General features: G+C 44.3%; 1 protein-coding gene across 1 annotated transcript in view; it reads left to right on the top strand.

Moving 5' to 3' along the window:
• The first annotated feature begins 4,505 nt into the window (after positions 1 to 4,505).
• LOC127568037 (immunoglobulin gamma-1 heavy chain-like) overlaps positions 4,506 to 23,092 on the top strand; it is a 76,783-nt gene continuing 58,196 nt past the window's right edge. The window contains exon 1 of the mRNA XM_052011286.1: positions 4,506 to 4,723. Within this exon, the coding sequence (XP_051867246.1) occupies positions 4,636 to 4,723 (88 nt within the window). The 5' untranslated portion in view covers positions 4,506 to 4,635. The remainder of the gene's footprint in view (positions 4,724 to 23,092) is intronic.

The raw sequence follows: 23,092 nt of genomic DNA on the forward strand, positions 1-23,092 counted from the left end.
TTGGTCAGCTGGGTAAGTGGGCTGAAGAATGGCAAATGGAGTTTAATTCAGGTAAGTGCAAGATATTACATTTTGGAAAGTCAGGTCAGGTCCAGGTAGGACTTTCACAGTGAACAGCAGAACCCTGGGGAGTGTGTAGAACAGAGTGACCTAGGAGTACAAGCACATGGTTCACTGAAGATGTAGTCACGGTTGACAGAGTGGTGAAGAAGGCTTTTGGCATGCTGGCCTTCATATGGCAGGGCATTATAAAAGTTAAATTGGTAAATTAGTTTATTGTCACATGTACCTACATACAGTGAAACACTGTTCTGCATGTGATCCATACAGATCATTTCAACACATCAGTGCATTGAGGTAGTACAAGGTAAAACAGAATGCAGAACAAAGTGTTCCAGTTACAGAGAAAGTGTAGTGCAGGCAGACAATAAGGTGCAAGGTTATAAAAAGATAGATTGTGAGGTCAAGATTCCGCCTTATCGGACTAGGGTACTGTTCAAAACAGTGGGATAGAAGCTGTCCTTGAGCCTGGTGGTACGTGCTTTCAGGCTTTTGTATCTTCTGCCCAATGGGAGGGGGGAGAAGTGTGTCCAAGGTGGGTGGGATCTTTGATTATGCTGGCTGCTTTACCAAGGTAGTGAAAAGTGTAGACAGAGTCCATGGAAGGGAGGCTGGTTTCTGTGATGTGCTGGGCTGTGTCCACAACTCTCTGCAGTTTCTTGTGGTCTCAGGCAGAGCAGTTGCTGTACCAAGCCGTGATGCATCTGGATAAGATGCTTTCTATGGTGCATCTATAAAAGTTGGGAGGTCATGGTGCAGTTGTACAGGACGCTAGTGAGGCCACACTTGGAGCATTATGCTCAGTTTTGGTCGCTCTGCTTTAGGAAAGATGTTATTAAACTGGAAAGGGTGCAGAAAAGATTTACGAGGATGTTGCCAGGACTCGAGGGACTGAGTTATAGGGAGAGGTTGGACAGGCTGGGTCTTTATTCTTTGGAGTGTAGGAGTATAAGGGGTGATCTCATAGAGGTGTATAAAATTATGAGGGGCATAGATAGGGTGAATGCACACAGTCCATTTCCCATAGTTGGGGAATCAAGAACTAGAGGGCACAGGTTTAAGGTGAGAGGGGAGAGATTTAATAGGGACAAAGTGTGGTATGTATGTGGAATGAGCTGCCAGAGGTGCTGAGGCAGGTACAATAAGAACTTTTAGAAGACAGGTACATGGATTGGAAAGGTTTAGGAGGTTATGGGCCAAATGCTGGCAAATGGGACCAGCTTGGATGGAGCATCTTGGTCGGCATGGACCAGTTGGGCCAAAGGGCCTGTTTCCGTGCTGTGTACTCTATGACTCTGCCTACACTTCCCACTGCCTCAGGAAAGCAGACAACATAATCAGGGACCCCTCCCACAATGGTCATCTCTCTCTTCTCCCCCCTCCCATTGGGCAGAAGATACAAGAGCTTAAGATCACGTACCACCAGGCTCAGGGACAGCTTGTGCCCTCGTGTTGTAAGACTCTTGAACAGACTTCTTGTATGATAATGATGAACTCTTGATCTCTTAACCCACCTCAGCACAGCCCCAGCACTTCATTTGTCTACCTGCACTGCACTTTCTCTGTGTCTGTAATGCTATATTCTGCATTCTGTTATCATTATTCCTTTGTACTACCTTGATGTACATGTATGGATGGCATGTAAAAGAAAACTTTTCACTGTTTCTCGGTACACGACAATAATAAACTAACTACCAAGTACAGAGCACCCAGTCGTTCCCTTTATTCATAACACATAGAACCATAGAACACTACAGCACAGAAATCAGGCCATTCGACCCTTCTAGTCTGTGCCGAAACTTTATTCCACTAGTCCCATTGACCTGCACCCAGTCCATAACCCTCCAGACCTCTCCCGTCCCTGTATCTATCCAATTTATTCTTAAAACTCAAGAGTGAGCCCGCATTTACCACATCAGATGGCAGCCCGTTCCACACTCCCACCAGCCTCTGAGTGAAGAAGTTCCCCCTAATGCTCCCCCTAAACCTTTCCCCTTTCACCCTAAAGCCATGTCCTCTCATACTTATCTCTTCTAATCTAGGTGGAAAGAGCCTACTCGCATTTACTCTGTCTATACACCTCATCATTTTGTAAACCTCTATCAAACCTCCCCTCATTCTTCTGCGCTCCAACCTGTTCAGTCTTTCCCTGTAACTCAGCTCCTGAAGACCCGGCAACATTCTAGTAAATCTCCTCTGCACTCTTTCAATCTTACATGTTACATCTTCAAAACACACCAATCAGTAGATAACAATAATAAATCAATGTACCAATCAATGAGTTAAACATGATTTTCCTTCCACAAAACAATATTGACTTTTCCTGCTATGATGTCATTAAAGGTAGCTTCTAATACTCTCCCTGTCTGTCCTGCAGCTTCCTGTTTTCTGTCTCCCTCCCTTTCTGAGTCAGAATTGTAGAGCGATACAGCACGAAACAGGCCATTCAGCCCACTTGAGTCTGATCTAACCACTCATTTACACTATCCTACCACCAATCCTATTTCATACTCCCCACAGTCCCAACAACTCCTCCGCAGCCTACCACTCAACAACACACCAGGGGTAATTTACAGTGGCTAACTAACCTGTCTACCTACACTCCTTTGGAATGTGGGAGGAAGTCGGAGCATCCAGAGGAATCCTACGCAGTCATATTTGTTATTTTCTAATATAGAGTCATGGTCATACAGCACAGAAACAGGCCCTTCGGCCCATCCAGTCCTCGCCAGCCCGGTGTTCTGCCTAGTCCTATATACCTGCACCCGGACCATATCCCTCCAAATCCTTCCCATCCATGCACCAATCCAAACTTCTCTTAAATGTTACAATTGAACCCACATGCACCACTTCCGCTGGCAGCTCGTTCCACACTCGCACCACCCTCTGAGTGAAGTAGATCCCCCTCAGATTCCCCTTAAATATTTCGCCTTTCACCCTAAACCTATGACCTCTAGTTCTAGTCTCACCCAACCTGAGGGGAAAAAGCCTGCATGCATTCACCCTATCTATACCCCTCATAATTTTGTATACCTCTATAAGATCTCCCCTCATTCTCCTGCACTCCAGGGAATAAAATCACAACCTATTCAACCTTTCCCTATAACTCAGGTCCTCAAGCCCCGGCAACATCTGTGTAAATTTTCTCTGCACTCTTTCAAGCTTATTGATATCTTTCCTGTAGGTAGGTGACAAGAACTGCACACAATACTCTAAATTCGGCCTCACCAATGTCTTGTACAACTTTAACATAACATTCCAACTCCTGTACTCAATGCCCTGATTTATGAAGGCCAATGTGCCAAAAGCTCTCTACACGACCCTATCTACCTGTGACGCCACTTTCAAGGAACTATGGATCTGTATTCCCGGGTCCCTCTGTTCTACTGCACACCTCAGTGCCCTACCATTTGTCCTCCCAAAGTACAACACCTCACACTTGTCTGCATTAAATTCCATCTGCCATTTCTCAGCCCATTTTCCCAGCTGGTCCAGATCACTTTGCAAGCTTTGATAGCCTTCCTCGCTATAGCGGAATCTTCCCTGAATCTAGGAAATTTTGGGAAATTAAAACTTGACAGTTTGTGTCATACTATGTGGTATAACAGAGTCACAGCAAAAGGTACATTTTTCCTGGTGTTGAGCCAGCCTTTGCATCCTTACCATGAAGCGCACTACTGTCAGGAAGGGAAGGAGTAAATCAATAAATGCATTTGGCTTGGTTCCCACATTTGAATCTGGAAATGGTGTGTTGTAGGGGAAAGAATAGTGAGGGCTAATAACTAGTAAGCAGGGGGGTGAATAGTGCTGCTGTGGTGACAGAACCACAGACAAAGCCTGGGAGAAGGGACATGGACTACAGCGGTGACAACACCCAAGTTTCAGGAGCTTCATTCATTATGTTATCACATGCACCCACTGTAATAGAGAATTGGATTCACTGTTAATCATTTTATTCTGTAATCAAGGCTTTGTTTGTTACTTAATTAAGTCTTTCTGCAGTCACCATTCTGTTATCCGAACCTAGTTTTACTATTAATCAAGCTTCTGTGTAATCTTGTGAGCTGAGAATGTAAAAACTGTACCTAATTCGTGCTCAGGTAGATCAGCTTTGACCCGTCTTCTGGTGCTCACCAGTTTTTAATAAATCGAACACCAACTCTGCGTGGTCTTTCCATTTTGGTATTGGTATTGGTTTATTATTGTCACTTGTACCGAGGTACAGTGAAAAACTTGTCTTGCAAACCGATTGTACAGGTCAATTCATTACACAGCGGAGTTATATTGAGTTAGCACAGAGTGCATTGAAGCTCCTACAATTGGCGTAGTCGGCAGGGTACCCCACTGGCGTATGAACATAAGGGGTGAGTTTAAGTGGCTCTCAGTGTGTCTCAGTGACAGACACGTGAATGCAGTGGAAAAAGTCTGGTTATTTGTCTGCAGTTGTTTTCACGGTGTTGTCACTTTCCCCATTACTTCCTCTTTACGCTGCAAGTATCTGTGCTGAAGCATGCATGTGGGGAAGTTGAAGGGGACTCAGTCACTCTGAAATAGCAACAGAAACATCAGGTCTGAATGAGCAGAAATTTAATTTTTAAAAACAAGCTTGAAGAAATGTTTGCACTGATAATCACAACCTTGACTCTGACCTTCTGTGCAGTGGGTAAGTAAATTCCCAGAATGGGGTCACCCATTCTGAGTTTGGTTTCATTTGCTTTTGAGTTTAGTTTACCAACCATGGGCAGTGGTATCGTGTACAACTGTATTGTGCACAGTTTTGGTCACCCTGTTACAGGAAAGATGTTATTAAACTAGAAAGAGTACAAAAAAGATTTACCAGGATGTTGCCTGGACTTGGGGGCCTGAGTCACAAGGAGAGGTCGCTGAGACTAGGACTTTATTCCCTGGAACGTAAGAGATTGAGTGGTGACCTGATAGAGGTGTATAAGATCATAAGGGTGAAGGCACATGGTATTTTTCCCAGGGAGGGGGGTGCTGAAAACAAGGGGACAGAGGTTTCAGATCAGAAGTGAGAGATTTAAAAGGGGCATCAGGGGCAGCTTCTTCACACAAAGGGTGGTGCATATATGGAACGAGCTGCCAGAAATAGTGGTCGAGGCGGGCACATTAGCAACGTTTAAAAGCCTTCTAGATAAATCCATGGATAGGAGAGGTACCTTGTTCTGACATTGCACCTTATTGTCTGCCTGCAATGCACTTCTCTGTATCTGGGACACTTTACTCTGTATTCTGTTATTGTCTTACCCTGTACCACCTCAATGTACTGTGCAATGAATTGATCTGTACGATCAGTATGCAAGACAAGTTTTTCACTGTACCTCGGTACATGTGACAATAGTAAACCAATACAAATAGAGGGCTATGCACCAAATGCGGGCAGATTGGACCAGCTTGCTGGTCATCACTCGACATGGACAAGTTGGGCTGAAGGGCCTGCTTCCATTCTGTATGACTCTATGACTTTATAAGTGGTGTGAATCTGTCAGCTTGCAGTTGATATTTCTGATTAAAAACTGAGATGTTTTGGGTTTTTCTTGGTTCACAGTGAGCTGTGACCCTGAAGTGTACTGTTCTACAGTTCCTATTGAGCATGAAGACCAAAAGGTTTCACTCTTTGCTAATCAAGGTTCAGAAGTCATCCGAGACACCCTGCTTCATCTCTGAACAAGCTATTTGGGTGAGCTATCAGAAGACAGGAAACACCAAAACATTCACAACCCAAATCTAAAAGAAGTGGCTCATACAAATGCAAGAAAAATTGGTGATATGGCAGGCAGAAACAATGGAAGGGAGAAAAGAAATGAGGTGTAAGAACCGCAGTGTGAACCTGTCAGCTTGCAGTTGATACTTCTATTTAAAAACAGATGTTTTGGATTTTTCTTCATACACAGTGAGCTGTGACCCTGAAGTGTACTGTTCTACAGTTCCTATTGAGCATGGAGACCAAAAGGTTTCACTCTTTGCTAATCAAGGTTCAGAAATCATCCGAGACACCCTGCTTCACCTCTGAACAAGTTATTTGGGTGAGCTATCAGAAGGTAGAAACATCACCACCCTTATCATAACCCAAATCTTAAAGAAGTGGCTCATACAAATGCAAGAAAAATTGGTGAGAAGGCAGGCAGAAGCAATGGAAGGGAGAAAAGAAATGAGGTGTAAGAAGCAATTAAAAAATTAGTGTGAAGAATGTCAAAACTAATGACAGAAGACTTTATAAATCTATTAAGAGAGAGAAAATGGTTCAGGGGACATGGGCACAGTCAAGAGAAACAGACAAAACACTGTAGAGGCAGGAAGGAAAACAGAACAAAATCTGGAAAATCTCAACAGCTCAGAGCTTTGTGTGGAGAAGGAAGCAGAGTTTCAGGCTGATGAACTTTCATCAGAGCTCAGTAAGGCCAAATGCAGGCAAGATGGTAGAATATGTTAAGGAAATGATAGATCATAAGTGAAAAATATGTATTCCTTAACAACGTACAGAATTTAACATGTAAAATGAATGCTTTGGAAAAAACTTTGGGATCCTGACAATTACCCAAGACTGGATCTTTCAAGTCCAGGGGAATAAAAGAAAAAAGGTGAGCAAGCTATAAGTGCACTATAATGTTCCAAACCTCTCTACTTTCAACAGTTATATCTCTGGGTTGGAAAACGAAAATGGCCCTGTATAATTGTTGCAAGGCATCCTTTCTCCTGTACTTAAAACCTTTGGCAAAGAAGATAAACGTTACGTTTACCTCCTTAACTTGTCACTGCACTTGTGTGTTTGCTGAATAGATTCATCAATGTTCCTTTTTTAGTCAGTATTTCCCAATCCATGAAAATCAAGAAACTGCAGATGCTGGAAACATGAAATAAAACAGAAAATGCTGGAAACACTCAGCAGATCAGGCAGCATTTGTGGAAAGAGTACGAGAGGACATGGCTTTAGGGTGAAAGGGGAAAGGTTTAGGGGGAACATCAGTGGGAACTCCACTCAAAGAGTGGTGGGAGTGTGGAATGGGCTGCCATCTGATGTGGTAAATGCGGGCTCGCTCTTAACTTTTAAGAGTAAATTGGATAGATACATGGACGAGAGAGTTCTGGAGGGGTATGGGCTGGGGGCAGGTAAATGGGACTAGCAGAATAATGTTTCAGCACAGACTAGAAGGACCAAATGGCCTGTTTTCTGTGCTGTAGTTTTTCTATGGTTCTATGGTTAACGTTACAAGTCTAGGACCCTTCGTCAGAACTGGGAAGGAGAGAAAGTAAGTTAGTTTAAGTTGCAGAGAAGGTGGGGAGAGATGAATAGGACAAAGGGAATATCTCTGACAGGGAGAGACTAAATCAAGTTCAAGCTCAAGTTACTTTATTGTCATTCACCATGTGCTGTAAAAACACATGGAGGAACTAAATGTCGTTTCCCCCAGCCTCACACAACAGAGGACATACATAGAACAGAGGACATACAATAAACGCAGACAGAAAAATTGTGCAAGTATTAAATAGTGCAAAAAACAGTATATACAGAATACAAATTTAGCGCAGGGTTAGTGCAAAACCGAGCTGGACGAAGAAAATACAGAACTCAGTGTGTTGCACTAAATGTATAAACATGATCAGCAGCAGCCAAAGTTCTTATACGCTGTTGTGCAAACCAGGACTTTTGACGCGGCATTTGTCTGAAACTGTCTCCAGGGTATTCAGGAGCCTGACAGCCTTGGGGGTAAAAAACTGTTGTACAGTCTAGTAGTTCTGGCCCAGATGCTCTGGTACCCCTTGCCAGACGGCAGTTGGACAAATAGGTGGTGGGAGGGATGAGAAGGGTCATCTATGATTCTGCAGACCTTACATGTGCATCATGTGTTGTAGATGTCCAGGATGAAGGGAAGAGGTACTTCAATGATCTTTCCAGCAGTACTCGCAATTCTCTGCAAAGACTTACGGTCAGAGATGTTACAGTTACCGAACCAGGCAGAGATGCAGCTGGTCAGGACACTCTCAATGGTGCCCCTGTAGAATGTGGTGAGGGTGGGGGAGGCAGGTTTGCTCTCTTCAGCCGCCGTAGAAAGTGGAGATGCTGCTGTGCCTTCTTGGCGAGGGAGGAGGTGTTGGTTGACCAGGACAGGTCGTCTACTATATGTATTCCCAAGAACTTATAACAGCTGACTCTCTGTACAATGATTGCCATTGATGCACAGGGGTGAGTGGTCAGCCTGGGCCTTTCTAAAATCCACAATCATCTCCCTTGTTTTGTCCGCGTTCAAGGAGAGATTGTTGACTGAGCACCAGTCGTCCAGCCTCGCCACCTCCTCTCTGTAAGCTGTTTCATGGTTCCTGCTGATGAAGCCCACCACTGTTGTATCACCAGCAAAATTAGTTAATGCCACAGTTAGAGGCAGGTTGTGCTTCTGCCTGTCTTATGGTGTTCCTAATAGCAGGGCAGGCTGTATTGGTATTGGTTTATTATTGTCACTTGTACCAAGGTACAGTGAAAAACTAGTCTTGCATACCGATCATATAGGTCAATTCATTACACAGTGCAGTTACATTGAGTTAGTACAGAGTGCAGGTAAAAACAGTAACAGTACAGAGTAAAGTGTCACAGCTACAGAGAAAGTGCAGTGCAATAAGGTGCAAGGTCACAACAAGGTAGTTCATGAGGTCATAGACCGTCTTATTGTATAAGGGAACCATTCAATAGTCTTACCACAGTGGGGTAGAAGCTGTCCTTGAGCCTGGTGGTACGTGCCCTCAGGCTCCTGTATCTTCTACTAATGGAAAGAAAAAAACGGAGCCAAAATCACAGGTGGATGACTAGCAGAACTGGCCAGTTCTAATACAAACAGAAAACAAGAATGAGTTATCTAAAATAGGAAAATTTGAGATTGATCCGTGCACTACTTCCAACTCTTTTAGTACACACAAATGCAGATTATCATGCTCCAGGGGATTTGTCAGGTTTCAATCCTATTAATTTACTCAGCATTTCTTTTTTCCTAATAACATGTGGTGCATCCTCTTCCGAGAAGGCAGAACAACAAATACCTCAGCTGTTTTCCATACTTCTGGAAGCTTTTACAATCCACTTTTATGTTGCTTGCGAGTCTATTCTTGTACTCTACATTTTCTCTCTTCCTAAACTCTTGGTCCCTTTTTTGGTGAATTCTGAACTAGCTCCATCCTCGGGTCTGCTAATATTTTCTGGCAATCCTCTTTGCATCTAATACTATCCTGAACTTCTTTTGCTGGGTCACTTTCCTTACCTGTTTTGTCCAGGAAGGAATGTCTATGTTCTGGCATTCCCTCCCAAAATGTTAGCTATTTTCTACCCATTGTCATGTCTTTCCAATCTGTCAGAGCCAACTCACTCTTCATGCCTTCATAGTTCCTTTTGCTTAAATTTGGGCCCTTGTTATCAATTGAACTACCTCACTTTCGATCTTAATGAAGAATTTGATCATGCTCTGTAAAGGGTGCCCCAGTGCAAAATTATTGACAAGGTATTTCTCAATGCACACTATCCAAACTAGGTAAGCATTTCAGAGTTACTCACTCAATATACTGGTCTATAAAACCAGCTGATACACACTCTGGGAATTCATCCTCCACAATATAATTGATAATTTGTTTTAAACAGTCGGTACATAGATTAAAGTTGCGCATTATTACTGCAGTACCCTTTTCATATACATCTCTGATTTCCTCTTTGATGCCCTCCCTTATACAATACCTCTACTGTTTGGAGGCCTAAAGACACTTCTACCCCACTGTGATAAGCAATGAGATGGACCATGATCTCACGATCGACCTTGTTGTGACCTTGCACCTTATTGCACTGCACTTTCTCTGTAGCTGTGACACTTTACTCTGTACTGTTATTGTTTTTACCTGTACTACATCAATGCACTCTGTACTAACTCAATGTAACTGCACTGTGTAATGAATTGACCTGTACGATGGGCTTGTAAGACAAGCTTTTCACTGCACCTTGGTACGAGTGACAATAATAAACCAACACCAATACCAGCTCCCACCAATGTTCTCTGCCTCTTGCTGCTTCTTAATTCTACACTTTGATTTTCTAAGCCAATATCCTTTCTCACAATTGCTCTGTGAGAAAGCTGTCTTTAACAATGTGGATCCTACAGGGGCAGAGGGTGAGGACCAGGGGAACTCTATCCTCGTGCTGGGTGGAAGGAGAGGGGATGAGGAGCAGAAGTGTGGGACTTGGAACAGATGCAGCTGAGAGCCTTGTCAGCAGTAGCAGAGGAGAACCATGCTTGAGGGACAGGGAAATAATGAAGCACTGATATGGAAGGTGACATTTTCAGGGCAGATGTGATAGAGACAGGGGGACTGGGAGAATGGAATGGTGTCCTTACAGGAAGCAGAATGGGACAAAGAGTGGTCAGGTTGGCTGTGGGAGTCCGTGGGCTTGTTGTAGAAGTAATTGTTAACCCTTCCCTTGAAATGGATACCATAGAAATTGAGGAAGTGTCGAAAATGGACCAAGTGAATATACGAGCAGGATTGAAGTTGACAGTAAAGATGTTGAAACTTTTGTCGATATTGTCGACATTTAATCTGCAGAAAAGATTTCATCAGGTTCCACAGATGTGAGCACACAAAATATGAGGTAACTTTGAAACATTGGTTGAGAAACAAGAGACAGAGAGGTTCCGTGATTGGCAGTGTTTACTTTTACAACTTTATTATTAAACTTTATCTATACAGCATGGTAACAGGCCCCTCCGGCCCAAAGACCCCGCACAGTCCAATTATACCCATGTTAACCTACTAACTCATACTTCTTTGCAATGCGGGAGGAAACCCACACAGACACGGGGAGAACGTACAAACTCCTTACAGACAGTGGCTGGAATTGAACCCGGGTCGCTGGCGCTGTAATAGTGTTACGCTAACCGCTGCACTACCGTGCCACCTCTTACCATTTACCATATCAAGAGGAAATCATTAAGGGCCTCAACTTTTAGCTTGTATGTTAATAACCAGAGAGAGGAACTAAGAGTTGCATACAAAAGCAAAATATTGCAGCTGCTGGAAATCTGAAAGGAAAGCCAAAGTGCTAGAAACATTCAACACGTCAGACAGCAGAGCAGAGAGAAACTGAGTTGATGACTTGATGGTTTTCACCCATGTTCACAGATACTACTGAGTAAGGAAGCAAAGTAAGTAATGGAAATTACAAAGATTCATAGACAGATCAATTGAGTGGTCAAAACTATGGAAGATGGAATTTATTGAAGGAAAATCTGAGAGCATATGTGTTAGATCCAACAAAGTCAAATAGCAGTATCTTCTGAATGAATTTTATGTACAAGAGTATTTTAGAACATTATCAGTTGGTATCTATTAATTATACACTACAGGAAGGATGTGGAACATAGAGAGGGTGCAGAGGAGATTTACAATGATGCTGCCTGGATTGTGGAGCATGCCTTATGAAAGCAGGTTGAGGGAACTCGGCCTTTTCTCCCTGGAGCGACGGAGGGTGAGGGGGGGACCTGATAGAGGTGCATAAGATGATGAGAGGCATTGATCGTGTGGATAGTCAGAGGCTTTTCCCAGGGCTGAAATGGTGGCCACAGGAGGACACAAGTTTAAGGTGCTGGGGAGCAGGTACAGGGGAGATGTCAGGGGTAAGTTTTTTACTCAGAGAGTGGTGAGTGCGTGGAACTGGCTGCCGGCAACGGTGGTGGAGGCGGATACGATAGGGTCTTTTAAGAGACTGTTGGATAGGTACATGGAGCTGAGAAAAATAGAGGGTTATGAGTAAGCCTAGTAATTTCTAAGGTAGGGACATGTTCGGCAAAGCTTTATGGGCTGAAGGGCCTGTATTGTGCTGTAGGTTTTCTATGTTTCTATGACTTGATCTGTGGAAAGGTAGGACAGAGCAAAGTGTGGACAAACGATAGTGATAGGGGGCACTTTCGTCAGGGGCACACACAGGCATGTCTGTGGCAGTGAGTGGGACAAGCGAGACTCCAGGATGGTGTGTTGTCTCCCTGGTGCCAGGGTCAAGGATCTCTCAGAGTGGCCTCAGAATATTCTGAAAGGTGGGGTGGAGAGGGGTGAGCAGACAGAAGTAGTGGTCTATATTGGTACCAACAACATAGGCAGAAGGAGAGTTGAGGTCCTGCAAAGAGAATTTAGGGAATTAGGTAGAGAGTTAAAAAAAATGACAGGACATCCAGTGTTATGTCTCACAATGTTATGCCAAACTAATTAAACTAGTAATTAAAAGCCTACTAAACTAATCCTCCTTCCCACACAGTGTCCATATCCCTCCATTCTTTGCATATTCATGTGCCTATTTGAGAGTCCGTTAAATGCCTCCATCCTATCCACCACCCCTGGCAGCACATTCCAGGCACCCACCACTCTCTGTGTAAAATAAAATCAGGAAAAGACACCAGCTGTCTACTCTATCTATGCCTCTCATAATCTTATAAACTTCTATCAGATCTCCCCTCAGCCACTCCAGAGAAAAGAGCCCAAGTTTGTCCAACCTCTCCTTATAGCACATGCCCTCTAATCCAGGCGACATCCTGGTAAACCTCTCCTACAGCCTCTCCAAAGCCTCCACATCCTTCCTATAATGGGGTGACCAGAATTGAATGCAATACTCCAGATGCGGCCTAACCAGAGTTTTATAAAGCTGCAACATAACTCCACACAAAGTCATGCTGACTGTGCCTAATTAATCCATGGCTCTCCAAATGCTCACAAGACCTATCCCTAAGAATCATATCCAGTAGCTTCCTTACCACTGACGTGAGACTCTCCAGTCTATAGTTACCAAGATTATCCCTATTTCCCTTGTTAAATAATGGAACAACATTATTGACTCGCCAGTCCTCCAGGACATCACCTGAACTAGAAAGGACACGAAGATCTTGGTCAAGGCCCCAGTAATCTCATCTCTTGCCTTTCTCAATAACCCAGGAATATCGCATCATGCTCTGGGGACCTACCCACCTTAAATGTTCTTCAAGAGACCCAACTCTACCTCTTCCTTAATCTCATAATGCCCTAACACATATTAGCATGCTCCACCTTGATCTCACTCTCCCTGTTGACCTTCTCCTTGGTAAATACCAACGCAATGTACTCATTTCGGACCTCACCTACATCCTCTGTCTCCAAGCACATGTTGCATCTTTTATCTCTCAGTTGTCTGACCCCTGCCTAGTTATCGTCTTGCTCTTACTGTAGGTGTGGAATGCCTTGGGATTCTCTTTAATCCTACTTGCCAAGGACTTTTCATGGCCCCTTCTGGCTCTCTTAATTCCATTCTTGAGTTCTTTTCCAGCTTCATCACCCTCAAGGGCTCTGTTAGACTTTAGATTCCTAAACTTTACCAACACTTCCTTTCCCCTTTCAACTGAATTCACAACCTCCCTCGTCATCCAAGATTCCCTGACCTTCCTCCTTACTGGAACATACCTGTACTGTACTCTGGGCAGTTGGTCTTTAAACAATCTCCATATGTCAGATGTGGACTTGCCAAAAAATCAGCTGTTCCCAATTAACTCTCCCGCAAGGTCCATACTTATCCTTATTCATAGCTAACTTAAAGCTTAAGAAGTTGTGGTCACTGTTCCCTAACTGTTCTCCCACTGAAAGGTCGGTCACCTGGCCAAGCTCATTACCCAACACCAGGTTCAGTATGGCCTCTCCTCTAGTTGGACTATCCACATGCTGATTTAAGAAACCCTCTTGGATGCACCTAAAAAATTCTGTCCTGTCTACCACTTGCACTAAGAAGATCCCAGTCTAACTCAGGGAAGTTGAAGTCACCCACTACAACAACCCTTTTGTTTTTACACCTTTCCCTAATCTGCCTGCATATCTGTTCCTCAGTGTCTCAGTGTCTACTGGGGGCTCTGTAGTATAATCCCATCAGAGTGATTGCACCTTTCTCATTTTTGAGTCTACCCATATAGATTTAGTTGACGAGCCCTCCATTATGTCCCCTCTGAGTGCAGCTGTGATATTGTCCCTAACTAAGAGTGCAACTGCCCCCCTCCCCCCACATCCCTCCTTCCCTCTAAAACCCTGGAACATTAAGCATGTAGTCCTGACCCTCTCTCAACAAGTCCCTGTAATGACCACAACATCATATTCCGTGCTCTAAGTTTCTCTCCCATCAACTCTCCCTTCCCGCTGCAATTCTCCTGCCACTCTTTTACACTGGGGGTAATTTACAGCAGCCAATTAACCATCAACCAGCATGTATTTGGGAAGTGGGAGGGTGCTGAATCACCAGGGGTGCAGAAAAGTTTCACTGGAATGTTGCCGGGGCTAGCTTAAGGTACGAGGGGATACTGGACAGGCTGGGAATGTTTTCCCTGGAATGAAGGAGACTGAATGGTGAGGTTATGGAGGTTTATAAAATCACAAGGGGCAGAGATAAGATGAATGATCACAGTCTTTTTTCCCAGGGTAGGGGAGTACATACAGAGGGCAGAGGTTTAAGATGAGAGGGGTAAGATTTAAAGGGGACCTTAGAGGCAGGTGGGTATATGGAACGAGCTGCCAGAGGAAGTGGTAGAGGTGGGTACAGTTATAATGTTTAAAAGACATTCAGATAGGTCCATGGATAGGAAGGGTTTAGAGGGATATGGGCCAAATGTGGGCAAATGGGATTAGTTTAGACTAAAGTGCCTCTTTCTGTGGTGTGTAACTCTATGAATCCATATCCAGGGGAAACCCACACAGAAACAAAGAGAATGTGCAAACTCTACACATACAGCATCCACTGTCAGGATCAAACCCATGCCCCTGGACCTCTGCCACCCCTCGGTTTATTCCCGAAAACCTAAGACTAATGTTACTCCTATCTTGTTGGGCTTGCTACATACTGTTTAAAAAAGTTGTCTTGAATACATTTCACGAATCATGCTGCTTCTGTACCTTTGCTATGTCACTATCCCAGTTACACTAGTATTGATCACATCCCCTGCACATGCTGCCTTGTACATCTTGTCCTGATAATATTTTTCTCTGCCTCACTTACTTGCATGCTCTGACCTCTTAAAAACACAGATTTTCCATAACCATTTCAATACCCTCCACTATCGGTTTATTATTATTGTCACTTGTACCGAGGTACAGTGAAAAACTTGTCTTGCGTATCGTTCATACAGGTCAATTCATCACACAGTGCATTGAGGCAGTACAGGGTAAAACAATATAGAATGCAACATAAAGAATCACAGCTACAGAGAAAGTGTACCCCTTGTCCTTTCATTTTAACTCCCTAAATTTCCCCTCACCAGACCCTTAGAAACATAGAAACATAGAAAAACTACAGCACAATTCAGGCCCTTCGGCCCACAAAGCTGTGCCGAACATGTCCCTACCCTGGAAATTACTAGGCTTACCCATAACCCTCTATTTCACTCAGCTCCATGTACCTATCTAATAGTCTCTTGAAAGACCCTATCGTATCCGTCTCCACCACCATTTCTGGCAGCCCATTCCACACACCCACCACTCTCTGAGTAAAAAACTTACCCCTGACATCTCCTCTATACCTACTCCCCAGCACCTTAAACCTATGTCCTCTTGTGGCCACCATTTCAGCCCTGGGTAAAAGCCTCTGTGACTATCTACCCTATCAATACCTCTCATCATCTTATACACCTCTATCAGGTCCCCCCTCATCCTCCAAGGAGAAAAGGCCGAGTTCCCTCAACCTGCTTTCATAAGGCATGATCCGCATTCCAGGCAGCATCCTTGTAAATTTCCTCTGCACCCTCTCCATGCCTTCCACAGCTTTCCTGTAGTAAGGCAACCAGAACTGAGCACAATACTCCAAGTGGGGTCTGACCAGGGACCTATATAGCTGCAACAATACCTCACAGCTCCTAAATTCAATTCCACGATTGATGAAGGACAATACACCATATGCCTTCTTAACCACAGTCAACCTGCGCAGCCACTTTGAGTGTCCTATGGACTCGGACCCAAAGATCCCCCTGATCCTCCACACTGCCAAGAGTCCTACCATTAATACTATATTCCGCCAACATATTTGACCTACCAAAATGAACCACTTCACACTTATCTGGGTTGAACTGCATCTGCTACTTCTCAACCCAACTCTGCATCCTATCTATGTCCCTCTGTAACCTCTGACAGCCCTCCAAACTATCCACAACACCCTCAACCTTCGTGTCATCCGCAGACTTACTAACCCACCCTCTCCACTTCCTCATCCAGGTCGTTTATAAAAATCAGAAAGAGTAAGGGTCCCAGTACAGATCCCTGAGGTACACCACTGATCACCGACCTCCACTCAGAATATGACCCTTCAACAACCACTCTTTGCCTTCTGTGGGGCAGCCAGTTCTGGATCCACACTGCGATGCCCCCTTGGATCCCATGTCTCCTCACCTTCTCCATAAGCCTTGCATGGGGTACCTTATCAAATGCCTTGCTGAAATCCATATACACTACATCTACTGCTCTCCCTTCATCGATGTGCTTAGTCACATCCTCAAAAAATTCAATCAGGCTCGTAAGGCAGGACCGGCCCTTGACAAAGCCATGCTGACTATTCCTAATCATATTATACCTCTCCAAATGTTCATAAATCCTGCCTGTCATGATCTTCTCCATTAGCTTACCAACCACTGAGGTAAGACTCACTGGTCTATAATTTCCTGGGCTATCCCTACTTCCCTTCTTGAATAAGGAAACAACATCCGCAACCCTCCAATCTTCCGGAACCTCTCCCGTCTCCATCGACTACGCAAAGATCATCGTCAGAGGCTCCGCAATCTCCTCCCTCGCATCCCACAGCAACCTGGGGTACATCTCATCCGGTCCCGGCGACTTATCTAACTTGATGCTTTCCAAAAGTTTCAGCACCTCCTCTTTTCTAATATCTACATGCTCAAGCTTTTCAGCCCACTGAAAGTCCCCACTGCAATCCCCCAGATCTTTTTCCGTAGTGAATACTGATGTAAAGTATTCATTAAGTACCTCCGCTATTTCTTCCGGATCCATACACACTTTCCCACTGCTGCACTTGATAGGCCCTATCCTTTCGCATCTCATCCTCTTACTCTTCACATACTTGTAGAACACCTTGGGGTTTTCCTTAATCCTGCCCGCCAAGGCCTTCTCATGTCCCCTTCTGGCTCTCCTAATCTCTTTCTTAAGTTCCTTCCTTTCAGCCTTGCACTCCTCCAGATCTCTAACATTACTTTTCTTTTCCTTTTGACTAGATTTATTATAACCTTTGTACACCACGGTTCCTGTATCCTATCATGACTCCCCTGTCTCATTGGAACATATCTATGCAGAACTCCACACAAATTACCCCTGAATATTTGCCACATATCTTCCATACTTTTCCCAATTTAATCTTCCAATTTCCTGCATGAGAGCCTCATAATTCCCTTTACTCCAAGTAAACACCTTTCTAGTCTGTCTGTTCCTATCTCTCTCCAGTGCTAACGTAAAGGAGGTAGAATTATGATCACTATCACCAAAATGTTCACCTGCCTGACCAGGTTCATTTCCCAATATCAAATCAAGCACAGCCTCTCCTCTTGTAGGTCTATCTACATATTGTGTCAAGAATCCTTCCTGAACACATCTAACAAACTCCACCCCATCTAAACCCCTCACTGTCTGGAGATGCCAATCGATATTTGGGAAATTAAAATCTCCCATCACAACAACTCTGTTATTCTCACACCTTTCTAGGATCTGCTTCCCTATCTGCTCCTCAATAACCCTGTCACTATTGGGCAGCCTATAAAAAACACCCAGTAAAGTTATCGACCCCTTCCTGTTCCTAACCTCCACCCACAGAGACTCAGTAGACAATCCCTCCACGACGTCCACCTTTTCCGCAGCAGTGACACTATCTCTGATCAACAGTGCCACTCCCCCACCTCTCTTGCCTCCCTCCCCGTCCTTCCTGAAACATCTAAAACCTGGCACTTGAATCAACCATTCCAGCCCCGGAGCCATCCGTCTCCGTAATGACCACCACATCATAGCTCCAAGTATCGATCCAAGCTCTAAGCTCATCCGCCTTGTTCACAACACTCCTTGTGTTAAAATAGACACATCTCAAGCCTGTCTGAACACGTCCCTTCTCTATCACCTGCCTATGGTACTTACTCCTAGCTTTATCTATTTAAGAGCCAAACACCTCTTCCCCAGTCTCTCCAGTACGGATCCTACCCCCCAACAATTCTAGTTTAACAATTCTTCTTCTCCATCCCCTAAGTATTTATCTAAATAAATTGATCTAAATAATTGATCATCTGGATAATCAGAGGCTTTTTCCCAGGGCTGAAATGGTGGCCTCAAGAGGATATAGGTTTAAGGTCCTGGGGAGTAGATATAGAGGAGATGTCAGGGGTAAGTTTTTTACTCAGAGAGTGGTTGAATGGGCTGCCGGAAATGGTGGTGGAGGCAGATACGATAGGGTCTTTTGAGACACTCTTGGACAGGTACATGGAGCTGAGAAAAATAGAGGGCTATGGGTAAGCCTAGTAATTTCTAAGGTAGGGACATGTTTGTGGGTTGAAGGGCTGGAATTATGTTGTAGGTTTTCTATGTTTCTATGTTCTATGTTTCTAAAGCCTTAGTTATTCGATTCATTAGTGCACTGGTCCAACCTGTTTCATGTGCAGCCCTTCCATAAGGAACTGTTCCATCTTTCCCCAGTACTGTCGCCAAATTGAAACCCATTTCTCCCACACAATTCTCTAAGCCACACCTTCGACTCTCTGATCTTATTAGCTCCATACCAATCCGCATGCAGTTTAGCTAGTAAAATGGATTATGTCTGCTATCTGCTCATATTCCTTCAGCAGAGTATGATGGCTTTTGGACCTATGGTTTCATTGACCTCAATTGCTACTTAAGCTGAATTCAAAACCACACCCCAAGCCTCAGTTATTCTAATAAACCTTTGGGCAAGAGAAAGGTGTTAAATACTTTGCCTCACAGCAACTTCATTTCAAAATGTTCTTCTAAGATGATGATGAGCCACACAGGGTGCATACAATCCTTACGAGGCCTGATGCCAAACATTACACTGACAAAGCCCAGAAGAACAATAAAGAGTGCTCACGTCAGACTTTAGTCCCTCTGCCGACAGAAAAAAGGGGTTTTACAACAACATCATGGGCGTATTTAAGGATCGAACAGGTGGTTAAGGGTTGACGTATAGAGGCCATTTGATCAGGTGGTCTCAGGGTCACCTGTCCTGCGCTTGCATTCTCCATCTGGTTTATGGGCACAATGGCCGATATTTAGAGGATATCTAAATTTTCCTCAGTGCCCCAGTTACCCAAAAAGTAGAAAGTTCCCTTTCACAATCCATATTTCCAAACCAGTTTTGAAATGATGTTCCTTATTGCTTGAATAAAACTTCAGTAATTCGCTAGTAAGAGGAACTTGAGCAACGGATCTGAGAGAGCCTTGGGGCGTGGTGTAATGAGAGCTGCATTGTTTTGATGGGACCAAATTTTGTCACTTTTACAACTCCATTTGTAGCCAATGAGTCACCTTTTGGTGGGAGATAATGGATACGGATGAGTGTAGATAAAACCTTTTTGTATTACTCATTTGTAGATGTTAGTTAATAAATTGGAGCTGCCTATATCTCCCAGCAGTTAACAACCATTCAGTGGATATATTGGGAACTGCTGACACAATTCCATCAGTGCAGAAAATCCTTTAAGCAGTGTCAAATGCCTGTGTTTTTATCAACAAAATCTGCTGGAGAAAGTCAACAGAACTCAGTCCTGATGCAGGGTTTCAACTCAAAACGTCGAGAATTACCTTCCCCCACAGATGCTGCTCGACCCGCTGAGTTCCTCCTGCAGATTGTTTGTTGCTGCGGATTCCAGAGCTGCAGTCTCTGGTGTCTGTCCTTTTATGTTCCTTTGGTGACATTCACAAGTTAAAATCATTTAGAGATACCAATTTCTCTTTCTGTCAAGGTGGCTTTATCGACCAGCCTTCCTCCCTTCCTGAGACCTTTTCTCATCATTGGAATAGACTTCTTAAGAGCCAGATGACAAATGGCTTTGGGCAACTGTCAAATAGTCAGACATGAATCTTCTCAAGTGCTGGTTGCATAAACCCCAGAAGAAACCATCCATTTCAAAAGCTTCGCAATTGCAGTTGCAGCAGGTAACTTCTCGTAAAGCTGAGAATGCTGTGGTCAGCTGCAGACCAGACTGGCGACAGTTAATTCCAGACTCTCACACGAAATGATTTAAATACACATTGTTCAACCACCGGGACTGCCCAGAACTAAGCTGAAAGCACACAATAACAACAATTTCTTCCTCTTCTTTTTCGGGCTTCCTCAACGCAGAAATCCTAGGTAAAATAATTGGTTTTGATGTCTTGAGTAAAAATGATTAAGGGTCTCTTCATGGAGACATAAAAGAAGCTGGAATATGAAGCAACAAACGATCTGCTGGAGGAACTCAACGGGTCAAGTAGCATCTGTGAGCAGAAGCAGGTGTTGATGTTTCAAGTTCAAAACCCTGTATCAACATCTCTTCATGTTGGAATTCCTACTTTTTCAAGTTCTGTGCTTCTAAAGCCTTACAGGACAGAGCTTAGGGAAAGGAAGATCAGCGAGGAAGCAGAACACACAGAAGGGAAAAGGTGGAGAGGAGTGGGAATGACCAGGAGGGTGGGAGATGACAGGGAGAGGAGGCAGGAGATGAAGGTGGGGGAAATCACAGGGAAGTTGGAGATCACGGTATGGGAATCCATGCAGAAAGACCAGAGCAAAAGTTAGAGAAGAGTAAGAAACATCAAACACAAAGGACACCAGTGTTACTGAATTCTAAAAGCACAGTGAGCGTAAGGGCACGTTATCTGAATGCCGTAGTATTGGAAACAAGGTCATTGAACTTGTGGCACAAATCAGTACAAAGGGGCATGATTTAGTGGCAATTACAGAAACACGGTTGCAGTGTGGAGATGAGTGGGAATTAAATATGCAAGGTATCAGGTAATACGGAAGGATAGGCAGCAAGATAAGGGAGGTGGGGTAGCGCTCTTAATTAAGGATGGGATCAGGGCAATGGTGAGAGACGATATAAGATAAATTTGTCCCGGTGAGGCAGAGAAGGAATGGCAGGGTGAAGGAACCGTGGGTGACGAGAGAGGGGGAACAACTAGTTAGGAAGAAGAAGGCAGCATACATAAGGTGTAAGCAGCAAGGATCAGACAGGGCTCATGAGGAATATATAGTAGCAAGGAAGGAATTTAAGAAGGGGCTGAGGAGAGTGAGAAGGGGACGTGAAAAGGCTTTGGTGAGTAGGGTTAAGGAAAACCCAAAGGAAATTTCACTTACGTGAAGAGCAAAAGGATGATGACAGTAAGGGTAGGACCAAGAAGCTGTGGAAGTGGGTGAGGTTCTCAATGAATACTTCTCTTCAGTATTCACCAAGGAGAGGGGCCTTGATGACACTGAGGACAGTGTAGGTGAGGGTAATGTTCTAGAGTATGTAGATATCAAGAGAGAGGATGTGTTGGAGCTGTTAGAAAATATTAGGACAGATAAGTCCCTGGGCGCTGATGGAATATTCCCCAGGCTGCTCCGTGAGGTGAGGGAGGAGATTGCTGAACCGTTGGCTAGGATCTTTGAGTCCTCGTTCTCCACAGGAATGGTACCAGAGGATTGGAGGGTGCCGAATGTTGTCCCCTTATCCCAAAAAGGTAGTAGGGATAGTCCAGGGAATTATAGACCAGTGAGCCTTACGTCTGTGGTGGGCAAATTGTTGGAAAGGATTCTTAGAGATAGGATCTATGAGCATTTAGAGAATCATGGTCTGATCAGCGACAGCCAGCATGGCTTTGTGAAGGGCAGATCATGTCTCACAAGCCTGGTAGTGTTCTTTAGGAGGTGACAAGGCAGATTGATGAGGGTAGTGCAGTGGATGTGGTCTACATGGATTTTAGTAAGGCATTTGACAAGGTTCCACATGGTAGGCTTCTTCAGGAGGTCAGAGGGCATGGGATCCAGGGAAGCTTGGCCATGTGGATTCAGAATTGGATTGCCTGTAGAAAGCAGTGGGTTGTGGTGGAGGGAGCGCATTCGGATTGGAGGGCTGTGACTAGCAGTGTCCCACAAGGATCGGTTCTGGGACCTCTGCTTTTCATGATTTTTATAAATGACTTAGATGAGGGGGTAGAAGGGTGGGTTTTCCAAGTTTGCAGATGACACAAAGGTTGGTGGTGTTGTGGATAGTGTAGAGGATTGTTCAAGATTGCAGAGGGACATTGATAGGATGCAGAGCTGGGCTGAGAAGTGGCAGATGGAGTTCAATCTGGAGGTGGTGCAATTTGGGAGGACAAACTCCAAGGTGGAGTACAAAGTTAATGGCAGGATTCTGGGTGGTTTGGAGGAGCAGAGGGATCTGGGGGTCCATGTCCACAGATTCCTGAAGGTTGCCTCACAGGTGGATAGGGTAGTTAAAAAGTTTATGAGGTATTAGCATTCATAAGTCGTGGGATTGAGTTTAAAGGCCACGAGGTAATGATGCAGCTTTACAAAACGCTGGTTACGCCACACTGAGAGTACTGTGTCCAGTTCTGGTCACCTCATTTTAGGAAGGATGACAAAGCGTTGGAAAGGGGCGCAGAGGAGATTTACCAGGATGCTGCCTAGTTTAGAAAGTATGCATTATGATGAGAGATTAACGGAGCTAGGGCTTTACTCATTGGAGAGACGGAGGATGAGAGGAGACATGATAGAGGTGTACAAAATATTAAGAGGAATAGATAGAGTGGACAGCCAGCGCCTCTTTCCCAGGGCACCAAAATTCAATACAAGAGGGCATGGCCATAGAACCATAGAACAGAACAGCACAATACAGGCCCTTCAGCACACCATGTTGTGCCGACCTTCAAACCAGACTTAAGACTATCTAACCCCTTCCTCCCACATATCGCCCTATTTTAAATTCCTCCATATGCTTATCTAACAATCTCTTGAACTTGACCA

This window comes from Pristis pectinata, chromosome 3 (genome assembly GCF_009764475.1).
Source record: "Pristis pectinata isolate sPriPec2 chromosome 3, sPriPec2.1.pri, whole genome shotgun sequence".
NCBI lineage: Eukaryota > Metazoa > Chordata > Chondrichthyes > Rhinopristiformes > Pristidae > Pristis > Pristis pectinata.